The following is a 17,401-nucleotide window of genomic DNA, read 5'->3' as shown; positions in this document are numbered from 1 at the left end:
GCAACTTCCTCTCCTACACAGCAGGTCCTTTTTTTACCTCCTTCTTAGATTCATTTGCATCTCACTTGTAAATGAAGCTCCCTATATTCAGGCTGCTTGCCCTACCATCACCCCATCTTCCACCCATGGACCATGATATTCAGCGACACCTCCCTTCCCCACTCAACAATTACCTCTCAGGCTCAGGGAGGGGACCTATCTGCAAGTGTCTGTCTGTGGTCAACCAGCTACCTAGATGTGGCCCAGACAAAAAAACAAGAAATTGGAAGACTCTCTTAGAAATCAGGAATTGAGAAACCTGGAGAGTGGTGGAGGAAAAGTAGGAGGTAATCTGAGGGTTGGGAAGAAGAGGGAGAGAAAGCAATGGGGGGAGGAAAAGCAGGCAAAGGAGAGGGAGAAGTAGGGGAGCAGAGAGCAGCACAGAAAACTGAAGGTTGAAGACCAAGATGAGAAGGACACAGGCCCTTTTTGAGGTGTGGGCAGTCAGCTCTCCATGACTCATAAGAGCTCTCTCCATAGTCTTTCACTGAACTCCCATTTGATTTGAACAACCTAAATCTACTTCTCCTTACAAACCAAAGACTTTAGCCTATGCTACAGGCACGCAATCTGATTTTTTTCAGATGTTTTTGACTTTTCAATTAGGTAAGTACGTTTTAAGATCAGGGCCTAAATTTCTTCCTTCCTTGGAAAGCACTTCATAGTGTTGGACCGACTCTACCATTTATGATTACACATTCCATCAGCACTCTGTGGATTTTACACTGTGTGGGCACTGTGCTGGGGGGCTGGGAACACAGTGGTGAGTGAAGTGACTCCTGCCCACTCCCCTCGTGAGCTTGAAGTTTAACAGGAGACACAAACAGCAAAGTGCAGGACAACATGGCATGCTGGGCAGGGCACAAGTATACTTTGGTAAGTCCTGGGCTTACTAGGAGCATACTTTTGAGCTGAGTTATTTAACTTGCATGAGCTTTGGTTTTCTTATCTGAAAAATGAGAATAAAATCCACCTCACTTGTTCCCTGGAAAGATTCCAGTTAATGTAGGTGAAGTACCTACAAAGCATTTTATAAACCACAGACAGTAGTTACAGAAACTTCCTACAGAAATGGACAGAAGAAAACAGGGAAGATTCTGTACTACATTATGACAGGGAGGTGGGGGTGCCTCAGAGGCTCAGACAGAAGGTAGAATAAAGAATGAGTCAGCTGGAAAAATAACTTTCATTCTTCTCCCCAAGAGCAAAGGAATGTTCTCCATTGCAAAGACCCCCACACCCAGAACATCCTCTGTACCCACTCGGGTTTTTCAGATGTCGTACCTGAGCCGACTCTTGTTCCGAGCTACACGGGTGAGCGTGTAGCGGTTGATAGTGTAGAAGTAGTCATGGTACGGCACGTCATGGGTGAGGACTTCAGCATCAATCACATAACACTCACTTTCTTGGCTTGCCTTATACATGGTCTGTGGGGAGGAAAAAGTACCGACAAACTGAAGAGAAGGAAAATATGAAAAAACACCTCTCTAACCTCTTCTACCCTTAAAACACCCCACCGCACAACTTCTGAGTGGAAGACTCCAGAACCATTGGCAATGGCAGCGTGTCATTGCTTCAGCACCAAACCATCCCTGCTTCCAGAGCCTTCTGCCTAGCCTCTCCCTGGACTCTTTCACAAAAAAGTACAGGAATTAGCAGTCCCCTCTTGCTTGCCTCTACCTGGGACTCACCTGCGTCTCCCTGACAGTGGCTGTTTTGGGAGCCAGCGGGTTGGTAAGGGTGATGGTGTAAAGAATCACTCGGCTCTGGTTTCCATTCTCCTCCTTTTTCCATGGGTGGAAAATGATACCTGGATGTAGAGGGGAGCCCTGGAATGAGGGTGAGAAAGAAGCAACCCTCCCTAATCTGAATCTCCCCTCCAAGTAACCTTCTCTTGGCTGTTCTGTTGACTAGCCCCCAAGAGGAAGTCAAGGGCCAGAGGAGTGGTTTCATCTGCTCAAAGTTTCAAAAAAAGGGTAGGGGAGTAGGGTGGGAGGAGGGGGAGTCAAAGCAGAAAGAGGCTCATTGTAGCATTGTCAAAATTCTACATAGGCTCCAGAATGCCGATTGTCTTAGGGTTGGGGCAGGAGGTCTCCAGGCCACCTACGGGGCTCTGGCCAACACTGGAGTTACTGTGATGAGGGCCTGGGATCCCTTGGGAACAAGTTCTCTCCTCTAAGACACGACCTCGCCATGCCCTCAGCATGAACTCTCCTCTAGGCAGAGGGGCATGTTGGTGCTCAAATGTTTTCTCTGTTGGGACCACAGCCACAATCCCTAAAGAGGGGCATGGGGTGAGACAGGAGCATGAATCCTAGCTTTGGATCCCAGCTCAGCCCCTTCCAAGCTGTAAGACCTGGAACAAGTAAGAACAGTTGCTTTAAGTTTCAGTGCCCTCATTGGTTTTATGGTGATCATCCTACCCATCACGTAGGGCAGCTTTGAAAACGAAATCAGATGTGACAAAGCTGGCATATAGGGAATACTACTAGTAAGTAGGAGTCCTGGTGTGACTCTACAGGGTAATGCAATGGACCGCAAGGTCAATTTCAACTGCAAGGTCAACGGTTCAAACTTACCAGCCACTCATCGGAAACCCTATACAGGGTTGCTATGGATCAGAACCGACTCGATGGCACTTAGCAACAATAACAACTAGTAAGTAAGGGAGTGTTGTGGCTCTGTAGGATAAGGACTGGACTTTTAAGCACAAGGTTGGAGGTTCGAGCCCACCAGCTGATCCATGGGAGAAAGATGAGGCTTTCTGCTCTAGCAAAGATTACAGCCTCAGAAACCCTATACAGGGTGGTCACTGTGAGTCGGAAGCAACTTGACGACATTTAACAGCAAGTAGTAAGTAAGGAGAAGGAGCTCTGGTAGCGTAGTGGTTACGAATCGGGCTGCGAACCTTAAGGTCAGCGGTTTGAAACTACCAGCCGCTTCGTGGGAGAAAGATGAGGCTTTCTACTCCCGTAAAGATTTACACCCTCGGAAACCCTGTACAGGGTCGCTATGGGTTGAAACCGACTCGACGGCACTCAACAACAACAACAACAAGTAAGTAAGGAGACATTAGTGATTCAGTGGCAGAATTCTCATAGAAAACCCAGGTTCTCTATTCCCCAGCAATGCACCTGGTGGGCCCTCATCTGACAGTAGAGGCTAGTGTGGTGCTGTGATGCTGAAAAGGTTTCATCAGAGCCTCTAAACTAAGATGAACTAAAAAGACAGGTCTGTGATCTACTTCCAAAAGCCAGGCATTGAAAACCCCATGGAGCCACTGCAATGAAATGAGATCCAATAGGATGAGTGCAAAACCGATGTTCTCCCATGTGAACTATCTCTCAATTCACAATAAAAGCTTTATAAAAAAGAAAGAAAACCTTATGGATCACAGTTGGTCCAATCCACAATTGATCATGGGGATGGCCAAGACCAGGTAGCATTTCAGTCCATTGTGCATTGGGGCACCATGCCTCAGGAGTCACCTAACTAACAAGAACTAGTAAGTAGTGCTCTTCTACACCAGCTAGAGGTCTCTTTAAGTACAAGAACTGGACAGGACTTGTTCACTGGTGAGTGCTTGAGTCTAAGAGCCAAGCAATAAAGCTGCTGCATTTGTGGATAAAGTATGCCAACAGGGCTCTGTGGAAACCCCAGTCCTAGGTAAGGTCAGAGAAAGGCTTCCTCATGCCCAGCAGGGGACTAAAAAGGAAAGATGCTTGCAGGGAGGGGAAAGAGAGAGGCAAAATAGAGAGAGAAAGTGAAGAGAGGTGGGCCGAGTAAGAAGGGGAAGGAGGGCCAACTCCAAGCAGAACGGACCAGAGAAGCGCCGCTGTTCCATGAAGTCCCTCTGGAAAGGTGAGTCCGTGAAGAGGAGGTCATAGAGCTTGTCCACGCTGAAGTTGAAAACTTCATTCACATACTGACGGCCGCTCAGGTCCTCATAAAAGGCCTGGACCTCTCCTGCAGGGAAGAGAGGATGAGGACGTAGGCCAGCGAAGGCAGAGGGGCAAGTGGGCTGGGGTCACCCCAGAGCACTTATGGCTCTGGGCTCATGGCTGCTGCTCCTCACGACACTTTCCTTCTTGGGGAGCACTCTGTTTACTGACCCTTTATAAAGAGTTAGGAGCCGTACTGTGTCTTTTACACTCTCAAACCTTTCCAATTAAGTTGATCATTGACTACAATTCAAATAAATTACTATTTTCTGAGTCTGCCTGAACTCAGAGCATCAGTTTTCAAGAGTCTAAACTAGTCCTAAGGAGTCCTGGTAGTGTAGTGGGCAGCAGTTCAAATCCACTGGCTGTTCTGTGAGACAAAGATATGGCTTTCTGCCCCTTGTAAAGATTTATAGCCTCAGAAACCCTATACAGGGTCACTATGAGTCAGAACTAACTTAATGGCTCACAACTACTACCACCAAGCTAACCCTAAATGACAACAAATAGCATAGGTATCTTCAAGTGATAATGACTAATTTGTAGTGGTTACGAATTGGGCTGTGAACCGCAAAGTCAGCAGTTCGAAACTACCAGCTGTTCCGTGGGAGAAAGATGAAGCTTTCTGCTCCTGTAAAGATTTATAGCCTCGGAAACCCTATTCAGGGTCGCTATGAGTCGGAACCGACTCCACAGAACATAATAACAACAACAACAACAATACTAATTTGTAATACAAAAGCTCCTAGACCTGATGGGTTGTAGTCTTAAGAGCACAGGTGCATTCTCATTCCATAAAGCAGCCGATGTCCTTCATCATTTCGATAACCTTTAACTTTCTGAATCATTTTCATCTCCTTCAGGAGAGTCTATCTGACTGTATAGGTGCACTGTCCCAGTGTTTGTCCCAGGCTTCAGTGCTCCACAGTCCCTAGTTCTGCCCCTGTGCAGGGTGACATAGAGCATCATGCAGGACACTAGCATCCCTGGTACCCCTAGGACACTGAGAAGACCAAGGGAAAAATGCAGCAGGACCACTGCCTATGCTTGACAGGAGGGACACTGTGCAAGCGCAGTGGGAGAATATCACCTCTTAGTTTCTATGAAAAGTGCCCGTTCTGTGGCACCCAAGTTATGTAATCATTTTCACTGGCCCTGAATCCTGGAGAGGGGTGGGAAACTAACTGAAGGTAATAAAACCACTACAGGTGACTCACAGGAGAGACTGTCAGCCGATGAACATGTGAACACTAGTCATTACTTACTGCCATTCAATGGAAGCAAACCATCAACCAGTATAATAAACACTGTGAGAATCTGGCTTCTAGCCATGGAATATAAGAAGTAGCAGTGTCCTGAGTGAAGTCCTAGGAGCTGACCCTATGTGGGGATCAAGTCAGAAGCTGTCTGTTTAGAATCATCGGAGAGAAGTGAAGTCTCCAATATCTACCTGGCCAACAGGCCCCACGGTGGAGTCACTAACTGGCTTTGTACCTATCTTGAGGAAGCTTCCATTAAAATCTAATTACTTCCAGACAGCATTGACTTGCTTGTGACATATAACATTGCCTTGCCTTGTGTCTCTATAAAGGACAGAGACACAAAACAAATAGTTGTCAACAGGATGTACATGTCGTGATGAGACTGGGTGGTAGACCAAAGCATTCACTGTTGAGTAATTAAACAATAAATACAGATTGATGAGGCTCCCACCATGAGGACCTGCAAAAAAAAAAATGTACGCTAACAACAAAATGCACCTTAACAAAACTGTCATCCTCTCATCCAGCAGGATCTAGGGAACAGTGTCAACATACAGACATCCTTTCAGTCTTCAAATGGAGAGAGGAAGGGCCACTCTGTGCCTGTTATCAAATGCCTACCTTCATCATGGGTGTCCGAAGAGTCACTGAGCTCGGTGGGGATGTCTTCATTGTCATTGAAATCTAATGAAGGGGATGTCACCGGAGCGATGATCTCAATCTTTTCCCCTATGATGTTGTCAATGGCGAGCTCTTTCTCCAGGGACCCATCATCCTCCAGAACCTCCTCCTCCAGGGGAAGGCCATCAAACTTGAGTAGAGACAGAGGAGTCAGCCAACAGGGACAACCTGATTCAAATCTAGTCTCTAAAGGGAGACAAGGGTAGCCCTCACACTCAAAACACAGCTGTTTGGGAGCTGGTTGGAAGCTGGTCGGCCAGGGAACCTGGTGTCAGCTCACCATTAAAACAGTACATCAAGCCTCACAAATGGACAGTTAGCACCTTCAGTCACATCTTTTATCCTGGAGGCCACAGCTCTACCCTGCGATAACAATGTCAGTCTGCCTCTAGGTGGTGCCTTGTTTTTCTTAAAAAACTCAAAAGGCTTCATAAGTACTTTTCTTCAATTCAATATGCCATTATCTCAGGAAGAGAAGAGATACAAGGATTTCTACTTCACAGTTAATCTCAATGATGACGAGGAATGAAATGAGTAATGTTTTCATTCTAAGTCCAGGTGGTCTGATTCTGAAACCAATGGAATACAAGGCTGCCTTTTCTGGGACTCTCTTCCTGCGGGACCCCGCCTATTTTTCTACCTGTCAGCACCCACCTTCGCTTCTTCTTTCATCGAGTTCCATCTCCTTTACAGTGGAGTCCTAAGTATAGAGACTCTTTTTGCATATTTCAAATCTTCCAAAAAGTCTAGTGTACTAGGAATATATCAGACTATACAGATTAGGAACTCAATAACTATTTATTGAGTAGCAAATAAACAAATAATAGAGCCACAGTTTCATATTTATGTACAACTTTGACTTCACAGCCAAAGCCCACTGCCACTGAGGTGATTCCAACTCACAGCAACCTTATAGAAGAGTGGAATTGCTCCATCGAGTTTCCAAGGTCATAAATCTTTAAAGAAGCAAATGACCACATTTTTCTCCAGCAGAGCAGCTGGTGGGTTTGAACCACTGACTTTTCAGTTAGTAGCTGAGCACTTTAACTGCTACACTGCCAGGACTCCCAACTTTACATCAAGGAGGTGAAAACACAAAATAAAAAAGACCTGGACTCCTTCTTCACATTAGGTACTGTGGCAGTTCATTGATTTTATCGTTAGCTTTGTTAGGCTACGGTGTCCTGGTGTTTGGTCAAACACTAGTCCAGACACAATAGGCATACGTGATTCAATCAGTTGTCCTTAAGTAGAGAATACTTTCCATCTTGTTGGTGGGTCTTATCCAATCAGTTGGAAGCCTTAAGGAGCAAAAAGGGGAGTTTTTCCTAGGGTGCACTCTGACTCCAGACTATAAATATGCATTTTGCCAGAACTCCTCTACTCTTTACTCTTCCTGTCATGTGACCTATGGGTATGTGGATGCAAGCCTGTAGGAATGTCCAGTCTGTCACATGATCTACATATTTTGGACTTAACAGCCCCCACAGTTACATGAGTGAACTCCTTAAAAACACTCAATCAAGCTCTCTGTGTTGTTGTGATATCGAGTTGATTCTGACTCGTGATAGCATCATGTGTCACAGAGTAAAACTACTCCATAGAGTTCTCTTGTAACCTTTATGAAGCCAGACAGGCAGGGCTTTCCTTTTGTGCTACTATTGGATTGGCTTAAATCAGTGCCAATCATATGCAACACCCAGGGACCATATTATTTGTTACTGGTATTATTTCTGGAGAGAACTCTAAGACAGAGGCTTATATCTGTAGTACCCACCAAGATCAAAACTCACATATGGACATGGGTCAGGAATTCTTAGTATAACGCCAGGTATATCTGGCCTTAGCACCAAAGGCTAGATTTCTTCTATGTTAGGTCAGGGAAGGATACTGGCAGAAAGACTGAGAAGAAACAGGGGTAGTGGCCTAAGAAATGGATCCACAAGCTCAAAAGCTATATGGAGCCAAGTAAAGGGAGGTCTCTGGAATGGTCTCTACCCTCTCACAATTCAAACAAAATCTGGACCCTCAGGCACCCAGAATCCAGCTCTGGACCCTGGGACTACAATACTAGAATGCAAAGAGCCGCATCTGCTCCAAGATGCCTCCTTAAGTACGCTCCTGTGGAGTAAACTAAACTACGAAGCACTGACCACTGGATTGGGGTAGAAGCAAAGAGCTCCTTCCGTACCGAGATGGGAGCTTCGCTGCTCCCTGTGGAAGTCAGTGTGCTGTTGGTGATGGATTTCTTGGGTAGCTGTGGACTGACATCCGGCTTGGTCTCTATGCTGCTCTTGGATGAGCTGTCATTCACTTCATTCTCTTCTACGGGGATCTCTTCGCAGTAGCTGGAGGTTGGCATGGTGATGGGGGAGAAGACACCAGTAAACTAACATGAACCTCAGTGGTCAAAACCATCAGCTAGTCTAAGAAACTCAAACATATTTAGTCTTCTAAAACTATGAGCTTTCCTGCTTCTTTGCTTTATATGATCTTCCTCTTATCAAAAATTTCTCTTTTCCCCGCGACCCCCTGAAATCTCCTTACTAATACACCATTTGCTACCCCATGTAAAATATCTGGCTCCAAACTCATTGTTTCTTGGCACCCTCCTTAGCTGTATCCCTACCTAAATACAACCATATACAACACTAGTGTCATGTCAACTCTGAGTCACGGCGATCCATGCGTAGAGAGTAGGGATTTCAAGGCTGCGATCCTTTGGATGCAGATCCACAGGCCTGTCTTCTGTGCTTCTGGGTGGGTTCAAACTGCCAAACTTCCACTTAGTAGTTCAGTGCTTACCACCCAGAGATTCCTTATCATTGGTAACTATTTTTTCCACTGGCATTTGGATCATATATCTGAGCTCCGAGTATACACTCTACTTCCCACATGATTAACTAAGACAGGACTCTGAACGCCAAAGCGCTCTGTCACTGGTACTGAATTTCTCAACTCATAATTAGCTAACTTCTCTGCACTGTCCACCTGAAGGAAAACCTTCCTTGAGATGCAGGTGGATGTAGTGTTAGGTACACCTCAGGAATGCCATATAGCTTCTCCCAACGGAACAATCATCGTTCTCATGATGCATGAGAATTAGTACTCGAGCCCAAGCCTCTGCATCACATAGTCACTGCTCTTTACCTGTATCCTATTGCTCGACAGCTCTTGTGCCACCACCAAGGTCCCACAAGAGTAAACTCTTCCAATGTTCCTCATACTTCAGTAGGATGGGGGTGGGGGTGGGGTGGAGTTATGATCTCCTTTGCTACTTCTTCCTAGCACTGAAATTACAACTCCCAGTTCTTAGATTTCTTGGTATATTCATTCAGTCATTTGGAGATTTCATTCAACCTCATGGCTATCCACTAATAATGTCCATGTTTATGACTCTAGTCCAAGAATTCTCCTTTATACTCCACACTCATGTTCCCAGCTGCCTATTTGACATCTTTACTTAACTGTCTAATAGTCATCTCCATCTGAAATTGCTTAATACCAAGCTCCTGATCCTCCCCTAAAACTTGTTCTGCCTATATTGTTCTTCTCCTCCTTCCCAGATGGTGCAACCAAAAACGTAATAGTCTTACTTTCACTCACATCCCACACATCTGATCCATCAGCAAATCCCTTAAAATATTTCTGGTTCTATCTTCAAAATATAATCAGACACAAACCACTTTTCATCATTTCTATTGCTACCCCTTGTGGTCCAAACCATCATCAGCTCTCATCTACGTTAACATAATTCAACAGCCTCTCAACTCGTCTCCCTGCCTCTGTTCCCTTTCAGTCTATTTTCAGCACAGAAACTAGAAGGATCGTGTTACAACATGAAATCTTACCTTACCAATTATCTGCTCAAAACCCTCCATTGGCTTCCCATCTTATTCTGAGTAAAAGTCAATCATCACTTTGGTCAGAGGGTTGTCAGAATCTGGCACCTCTACCCCACTGAGCTCATCCTCTACTCTCTTTCCATTGTCCATTCTGGCCAGCCACATTGGTCTGCTTACTTTCCCCTCTGCCTGGAATTTTTCTGCCCTCAGGTAGCACTTCACTTCCTTTGGGTCCTTACTTAGGCATCACCATCCCACTGAGGATTTCATTGCCGTCCTATCTCCTCCTCCTCAGGGGGTCCTCATTTAAGAATGCTCCCAATCCCCTGGGCAGTCTGCCCTCAGCTCACCCCATGGTGTTGAAGTCATCATCAGGGGGCACATAGTCCTCATCATCACTGGTCAGGCCCAACTCATTCCCATAACACTGATGAACAAAGTGCCAGAGCTCCTTCGGGCACAGAGGCTGCAGGGGAGAAAAGATGTGACTCAGATTCTTACCTCTTGAGGTCTCCCTTCTCTATGCAGAGCACTGAGCTGGACTTGTCTCTCCTTCGCCGAACCGAACCATGAGGAGAGCAGACACTTCCTCAACCTGTTACCTCCTCCCCTCCTCTTAGGGATCTCAGTAAAGAGCTATATTCTCAGGTTAAAGGCTGGTTTTAGTAAACCCGAGAACTTGGTCATTCCTCACTGTACCTTCAACTAAGTTTGTAGAATGGGACTGATAGTTTTCTTAAGAACGGTTAACAACCTGACCTTTTGTGCCTAGTGAGGAGGTCTAGCACTGCTGGTTACACACTGGGCTGCTAACCACAAAGTCAGCAGTTCGAAACTGCTCCATGGGAGAAAGATGAGGCTTTCTGCTCCCATGAGGATTGACAGCCTTGGAAACCCCACACAGGGTCATTATGAGTCAGAACTGACCCGAGGGCACAAAGCAGCAGCAGCATTTTGGGCATAAATGTTACCTGGCTCTGTAGAGACACTGAGGGTAGAATATAAAGGTGTAAGGCTTCTGATTTGCACTCTGCAGGAAGCCAAGGTCTCCTGGCTTAGTCTCCCACCCACCACAGAAATCTCCATCTCTGCTGCTGGTAGCTATGAGACAGTGGTCCTGCTGGGTCACTTCCAAGAATAAGGTTGGAGCTAAAAGCTAGTCCAATTCATTGCTGGAAAGTTCCTGTGGTTAGAAAGAGTCCCACATTCTCATGGTTTATGGAGACTGAAAGGCCATTTCATCCAACCTTTTCTCTGCTACCTGACAGTGCTCTTCTTTATTCTGAAGCAGAGTCAGTTTGCCAGAAGTTCTACTCATAAGTTCTAGGTTTTCCTAATTGCACTGGCCTCAGCAAAAGTACTGTCCTGCATTCTATTGGAATTAAAGTCTCACAGGACTCAAGAGATCAGAAGTAGGGACCATGAATGAGTCTTCATGTTAAAAGGAAGGTTAAAAGGAAGGAGGGAGGTGATAGGGACCAGCATGTGAAAAACAGGGCAAGAACATTAAAAAAAATAGAAGCCGTCAGTAACTTATTTAAAATAACCACACACATGAAACAGCATACTTAAAGAATATTCGGCACCAAGAATTTTCATAAAGAATACTTGAGAGCTCCCTAATGCCATTCTTTCTAAGCATAGCTTAAATAACAGGTAGCTGGTGGGAGGCCAGAGTTCTGATTCTCTGACTGAGGAGAACTTCCCAGAATGATATAGTCAGGACCCATCCCAAGACTGGCAGGGTTGGGCTGGTGGCTCTCACAGCACCAGAAGGAAGCATCTCTGTCTCCTTCATTTAGATCTCCCACTTCCATGTCCTGACTTTACATGAAGTGTACATACATCATCAACTCTGCTCAGCACACATTTACTTCTCTGCTAAACTGTGTCCTACCCTTCTTCACAATTCACCTCATCTATGTGGCCATCCCTGACCCAACCACCTGGCCCAGTTTTTCTGACCATCATCAGGATATGCACAGTTAGCTGTTCATCAAGAAGAATTCTTACAGCTCTTTTGTGAGGGCATCTGTAAACCATATATATGACCCTATGTCTTATTTAAAAATGACAGTAGGGAGGGGCTGAAAATTCAAATCTGCAAGTGGAGACTCAAATACATTATCACTTTATCATTTTTTGAAAGCTAATAAAGACAGAGGATCAAGTAACTTAACAGCATTTACAACAGAGCTACAGATTCCCAGGTTAAAAGAAACTCTAAATAACAAATCTACTCAATTTTCTTTAGATGCTAATGAATTTTGGCAGGAGTTCAGGCAGATTCATGCATATATTTACATATATATATGTCATATCATTCATACACACATACTTTCTTATGTCTCTGTCCCTGGATTTAAGCTGTTTCCCAACACCCCATCTCCATATAAGTGGGAGTCCTTGAAGAGAGGAGACCAAGACGCTGCCCTCAGCTGCGTCTCCTCACCCTGCTCTTTGAACACCTGAGTAGTCAGCTGGTGGTAGTCAAGTGACTGCAAGCATGAGTACCTTACTCTTGACAACACTGAGACCATTCACCTCAGGGCTTGGGGTAACACTGCAGAGTGAGAAGGAATGACTCAGCAAATCTGGAAGATTCCTATAACTGTGAGGAGACGTGGGTGTCTTTGGCCCTGGCCAATACCACAGTAAATGTACCTCTTTCCATGGGCTCCACCCTGAGAAAGAATATTCACAGATGTATGTCCTGAGGCGAGAAGAAACAGCTGGGCTGAAATTACCTTTTCAAGGAGAGCATTCTGCCAGAGCCGGAACATCATCATGTAGGTCCTATCCCGGGCTCCAAATGAAGTGAAAAAGTGCTAGATTGGAAGAAAAAAGGCCTGTTTAGACTTACAATATAAATGAATGGAGACACAATGCTCTTCCCTTTAAGAAAACTTCCCAATTTCATCCCAAAATACTATTCTCAGTTATCTGTGACCATGGTCCAGGGATTTTAAGAAGGAGGGTCAGACCAGAGATGGAGGCAGAGATGAAGACATGGAGAGAGGGAGCAGCTGAGGACTCTGGACTCATGGATAGAGAGGGACTGAGTGCTGGCAGCCCGGAGGCAGGCTCACAGAATGAGCCCTTTGGTTGTTTAAACAAAACAAAACAAAACAAAACAAAACAAAACAAAACAAAACAAAACAAAACAAAACAGAGGGAATGGAAGCAAATACTGTTAAATGATGATGCACGGAGGAGGTTGTAATTATTGCAACGAAACAATGGTGTAAAGCCAACGTTCCCTCATGTAAACTATCACTCAGTTCACAATAAAAACGTAAATAAAATTAAAAAAAAAAAACAAAAACAAGAGGAGGGTCAGCACACTGAAGCCTAAGTAATTGGAAACTCTCGTGTTCCCATTGTAACTGAGTCTTTCGGTCACCATCCAAGCTTTCTTGAGGGCTGTTCTCGCTTGTTTGAAATTTTCAATCTTCATAAACAATTTCCTATTATCTACTGGAACTTTGAAAGTGGTGAATTCAACTAAAAATTGAATATTAGGAGGTGCCAGGCACCACTCTCTTAAGTATTTGAGAAAGCAACAGTGACTAAAACAAGAGGAGCTCCCAGCCCCTGTAGACCTTACACATTAGCAGGCAGCCTGTGTTACATGTAGGGAGAAGGCGGCAACAGGAAACAAGATTTCACTCAGCATGTACAAGATGCTCCATAAATGCTACTTCACTTAAAACACACAAAGCGTTGGAAAGGAAACATATGTAATACAGAAAGATAGATAGTTGGGTGAGGTATGGCATCTTGTACAAGCAGAAGGCTGGCGAGTGCCAGAGCCAGAAAGGAACTGCTGTCTGACTCCAAAGCCATTGAACTTCCCAAATCAAAGAGAATTGTAGACTTATCTTTAGTAGACATCCAGTCTACGTCTAGCCCTAAATCTATTAATCTTCAGGTTGTGGTCCACGGTCAAAGATCATAGTATTTTCTGTGCCCTGAATTTTATCTAGCAAATTCTCCCCATGTGATCTGATGATCTGGACAATCATATCCTATCAGATTCCTCTTTGAGAGATCATTTACCAGGTTGATGCATAATCATAACTTTCATTTCCATGAGGGTGAGTCAAAAATTATACATGCTCTGGTTATATTAAGATGTCCGTCCACATCCATGACTGATGACAACATTGAGCATGCCCGGGAAATGATTCTGTGGAATAGATGAGTGACAGTGGATAATGCGGCAAATCATTTGCAAATCAGCCATGGCTCTGCATACAAAGGAATCCACAACAGACTTGGGTTTTGAAACGTTTGTACAAGTAGAGTACCCAAACAACTCACGGAAGAGCATAAGCAGAAGTATTTGGACATCTACGAACAAAATTTGGACCGATACTCAAAAGAAGGTTGAAAAAAAAAAAATTGTTATTGGTGACGAGACATGGATTCATCACCAAGAGCCTGAGAGTAAATGGCCAAGTATGGAACGGACACAACCTTAATTGCTGACCAAGAAAAAGTTCAAAAATCAAACATCAGCTGGAAAATTGATGCTTATAGTTTTCTGACACTCTCAAGGGCTATTATTGGAACACTATCAGGAAAAGGGTTCAACAATCAACTACTCATTACAATGAGATTACTCACTGAAGAGCTGAGGCCTAAACATCAGATTAAACACAGAGGACTGCTATCCAAGGGGCGTGTGATCTTGCATGAGAACGCACATCCACACATCTCTGCTCACACTACTGACACTCTGCAAAAACTTCATTTTGAGGTGTTAAAGCATCCTCCCTATAGTCCTGATCTTGCTCCATCAGACTTAACATCTGTTCAGTCCCCTGAAAACAGCCCTTTGAGGACGAAGATTCACCTTTGATGAAGAAGTGAAGACAGTGAAGCATTCATGGCTTACAACTCAGTCTAAAACATTTTTTAATAGGGGAATATGAAATATGACAGATGGACAGTGAATTGAAAAGCAAGGAGATTATGTTGAAAAATGATGTATTTTTTTTTTCTAAAAATTGATTAAAATAAACTCTACAGCCACAGTGTGGATAATATTTGACTCACCCTCATATACTACTTTATCACTTAGTGTTTTAAAATATGAGTATAAGTTAAAAAGTATTGCTAATAGAGTTCCAGATCATCCATGCATGAGTTTATTCCAAGCAAAACATGTTTAAGCATGTCTCTATAGTCAGTGGATGGCTTCAGGTAAGTTCTTTCAGTAATACACTTGTCTTAGTTTTGTTAGGATATCTTAAAAAAAAAAAAAAAAAGAAGGTTCAATCATCAAAACAGTGGTTTCTTGAAGAGGGGAAATAATACTAAGATGCTTGGTTACCTTATGAATATTGGTTTCCCTTGCCTACTATTGTAAAATAGACACTTGAGTGGGATAGAAAGGAATGCCGGGAAACATGATTACAGAAAGCTTGTAAGCCAGTCTTCAGCTTATAACTGATTGGAATACCTAAAAGAGGTTCTAGAACTTGCCCAGTGCAATCGGCCTCTTACTGAGCCTTTGCAGTATATAGGATCTTAGGTGGAATCCAGAATCTTCTGAGGTGGGACACTGCCACTAGAAAGGACAAGCAAACTAGCCTGGAATAGCTAGAGCGACAAAAGATAAATCTTCAAAGAAAGACTAGCAGGAAAACCCCAAAACAAAAATGGCAGTATGATTGGCTACTACAAGAACAAACCAAAGTTGTTTGCTGTGAAGCCATCAAGGCAAGCAATCAAGTCAAACCCCCCTCCAAGACTGAAACTCAAAGGGAACACAAGAGCAGGCATGTAAGCTTGCTGGCCACCACATTGGTCTACTGGTGAGTGGAAGCGGGGGAAATGCAGCAATGAAGAAATGGGCTGAGTTCAACCATGTTTCATAGACTCCCGTTGACATGGAGATAAGAGAGAGAAGAGGATGGGCTGGTTGGTCCAAATGTGGTAAGGCCTGAGGACATCTGAGCCCATGGACAAGGACATAGCCACAGAGGGCTAGAGCTGAGAGTGAAGCATCCAGCTGATGATATGAAATGAGGAGAGATGCAAAAAAAATGACCAAACTTTCAGATAGTACCCATTTGACCTAGCCTCGATGACTTGATAATCAGAACTTGACTAAAGGAAGACAAAAAAACAATTTCTGATAAAGGAAATGAGTGTAAATTGCTACAGTTTGATGAACTTGACCTATATTTATGGGTGTAGTAGCTCAAAACACCAAGAGGGAAGAAGTCTTCACTCAAGTATCAATCCTATCCGCTCTGTATACAGGGTAGATAGGGATGGGCAACTTAGACACTGGATACCTAAAATGAGGGGGCAATAAAGCCACGAAGTGACTGGCTTACAAGGTTTCAAGAGGGAGTTTAGTTTAAGAGTGTACAGAGATTAGACAAGAGTCTCCACTGAATAGTTTTCATTGTGTCTAGATGGGTCTGGTGAAAAGAGATGGGGTAAGAGTCTTATGATTCAATAGTGAGTAACTGTTATCATTTCATTGCCATGGTTACAATTCCCTCCATGCAGCATCAAACAACCAAAGAGTATACCCTGCAAGTGGCCCCCCGGTCATCAGCACACAGCCTCTCTCCCTCTCTGGGTCTAGAGTCCCCAGCCGCTCCATCTCTCCATGTCATCGTCAAGACCTTCTTAAACAGATCTTGCTAAAACTCCATTTTGCACATAAGAGAATTGAGGCTCAAAGACATGTGTACTGTTACAAAACTCAAATTCATGTGTTGTGGCTTCAAATTCAGTGTTCTGTCCCTCTGCCCTCATCCCTGCTCAGATTCCAACCATCTCTCCCACCATGGCAATCCTGCAATCTGCACTCTCCCAATCCTAACAGCCACCAATAATGTGATTTAATAATGGCAGAAATAGAAGAGTGGAATGAGGAGTTTGTGGGGAGGCGCGTGGACTCCACTCACCTTTTCTGAGTCAGTGCAAACTTGGATGGCGTTGGGAATGAGGCGAGCTGTTTTTTCTTTAGTCATGGAGCAGATGTCTTTCAAACGGACTGTCAGCTGGCATCCCCACCGGGACAGAGAACGGACAACAAGCAAGAGGAAGCATTATATGATCAGGCAATGAGGTATCTCATGTTTAGATAGAAGAAATCAGATAATAGCTCACAGATTTCTAAATCTAGAAGGGTCCTCTTAAATGGGATATCAACCAGCCTATTCCCTTATCTCAGGAAGGACACACGGCTAGGTAGTAAGTGAGCCTCATCTAAAGCCCAAGGATATCTGGCTGCATTCTCATTTCTATACAGTCTACTAAATATGGAGAGGGCTCATCATTCTTTGACATGTAAAAATCTGTGAAACACTGATGCTGAATGGGACCAAAAAATCTAGTTTATCTTGCTCCAACCTTAAGATTGGTTTGAACTGCAAGGTAAGCGGTTCAAATTTACCAGTTACTCCTCAAAAACCCTACACAGGGTCACTATGAGATGGAACTGACTCGACAGCACCTCACAACAACCACCTTATATTTTAAGATGAAGAGACAAAGGCAAAGATAGAATAAAGGACTAGCCTAGCACAGCTAATGATCTGCAGAAAATGTACAAGTCAGTTCATCCCAAGGCCATAGCCCTTTCTACTCTGCTGAGCTGCCACCT

At 44.2% G+C, this 17,401-nt stretch overlaps 1 protein-coding gene across 3 annotated transcripts in view; it reads right to left on the bottom strand.

Moving 5' to 3' along the window:
* Positions 1-17,401, bottom strand: part of GRAMD1B (GRAM domain containing 1B) — a 130,556-nt gene that overhangs the window by 11,641 nt on the left and 101,514 nt on the right. For all 3 annotated transcript variants that reach the window (XM_006833930.1, XM_006833931.1, XM_006833932.1), the window contains 8 exons: positions 16,701-16,796; positions 12,516-12,596; positions 10,119-10,234; positions 8,115-8,271; positions 5,864-6,053; positions 3,862-4,005; positions 1,731-1,849; positions 1,324-1,466 (listed from right to left, as the gene is read on the bottom strand). In XM_006833930.1, coding sequence (XP_006833993.1) covers positions 1,324-1,466; positions 1,731-1,849; positions 3,862-4,005; positions 5,864-6,053; positions 8,115-8,271; positions 10,119-10,234; positions 12,516-12,596; positions 16,701-16,796 — 1,046 coding nt within the window. The remainder of the gene's footprint in view (positions 1-1,323; positions 1,467-1,730; positions 1,850-3,861; positions 4,006-5,863; positions 6,054-8,114; positions 8,272-10,118; positions 10,235-12,515; positions 12,597-16,700; positions 16,797-17,401) is intronic.

This window comes from Chrysochloris asiatica, unplaced genomic scaffold, assembly GCF_000296735.1.
Source record: "Chrysochloris asiatica unplaced genomic scaffold, ChrAsi1.0 scaffold00008, whole genome shotgun sequence".
Classification (NCBI taxonomy): Eukaryota; Metazoa; Chordata; class Mammalia; order Afrosoricida; family Chrysochloridae; genus Chrysochloris; species Chrysochloris asiatica.
Note: the sequence above shows the minus strand (reverse complement) of the source record. Positions and strands in the feature narration are given on the sequence as shown.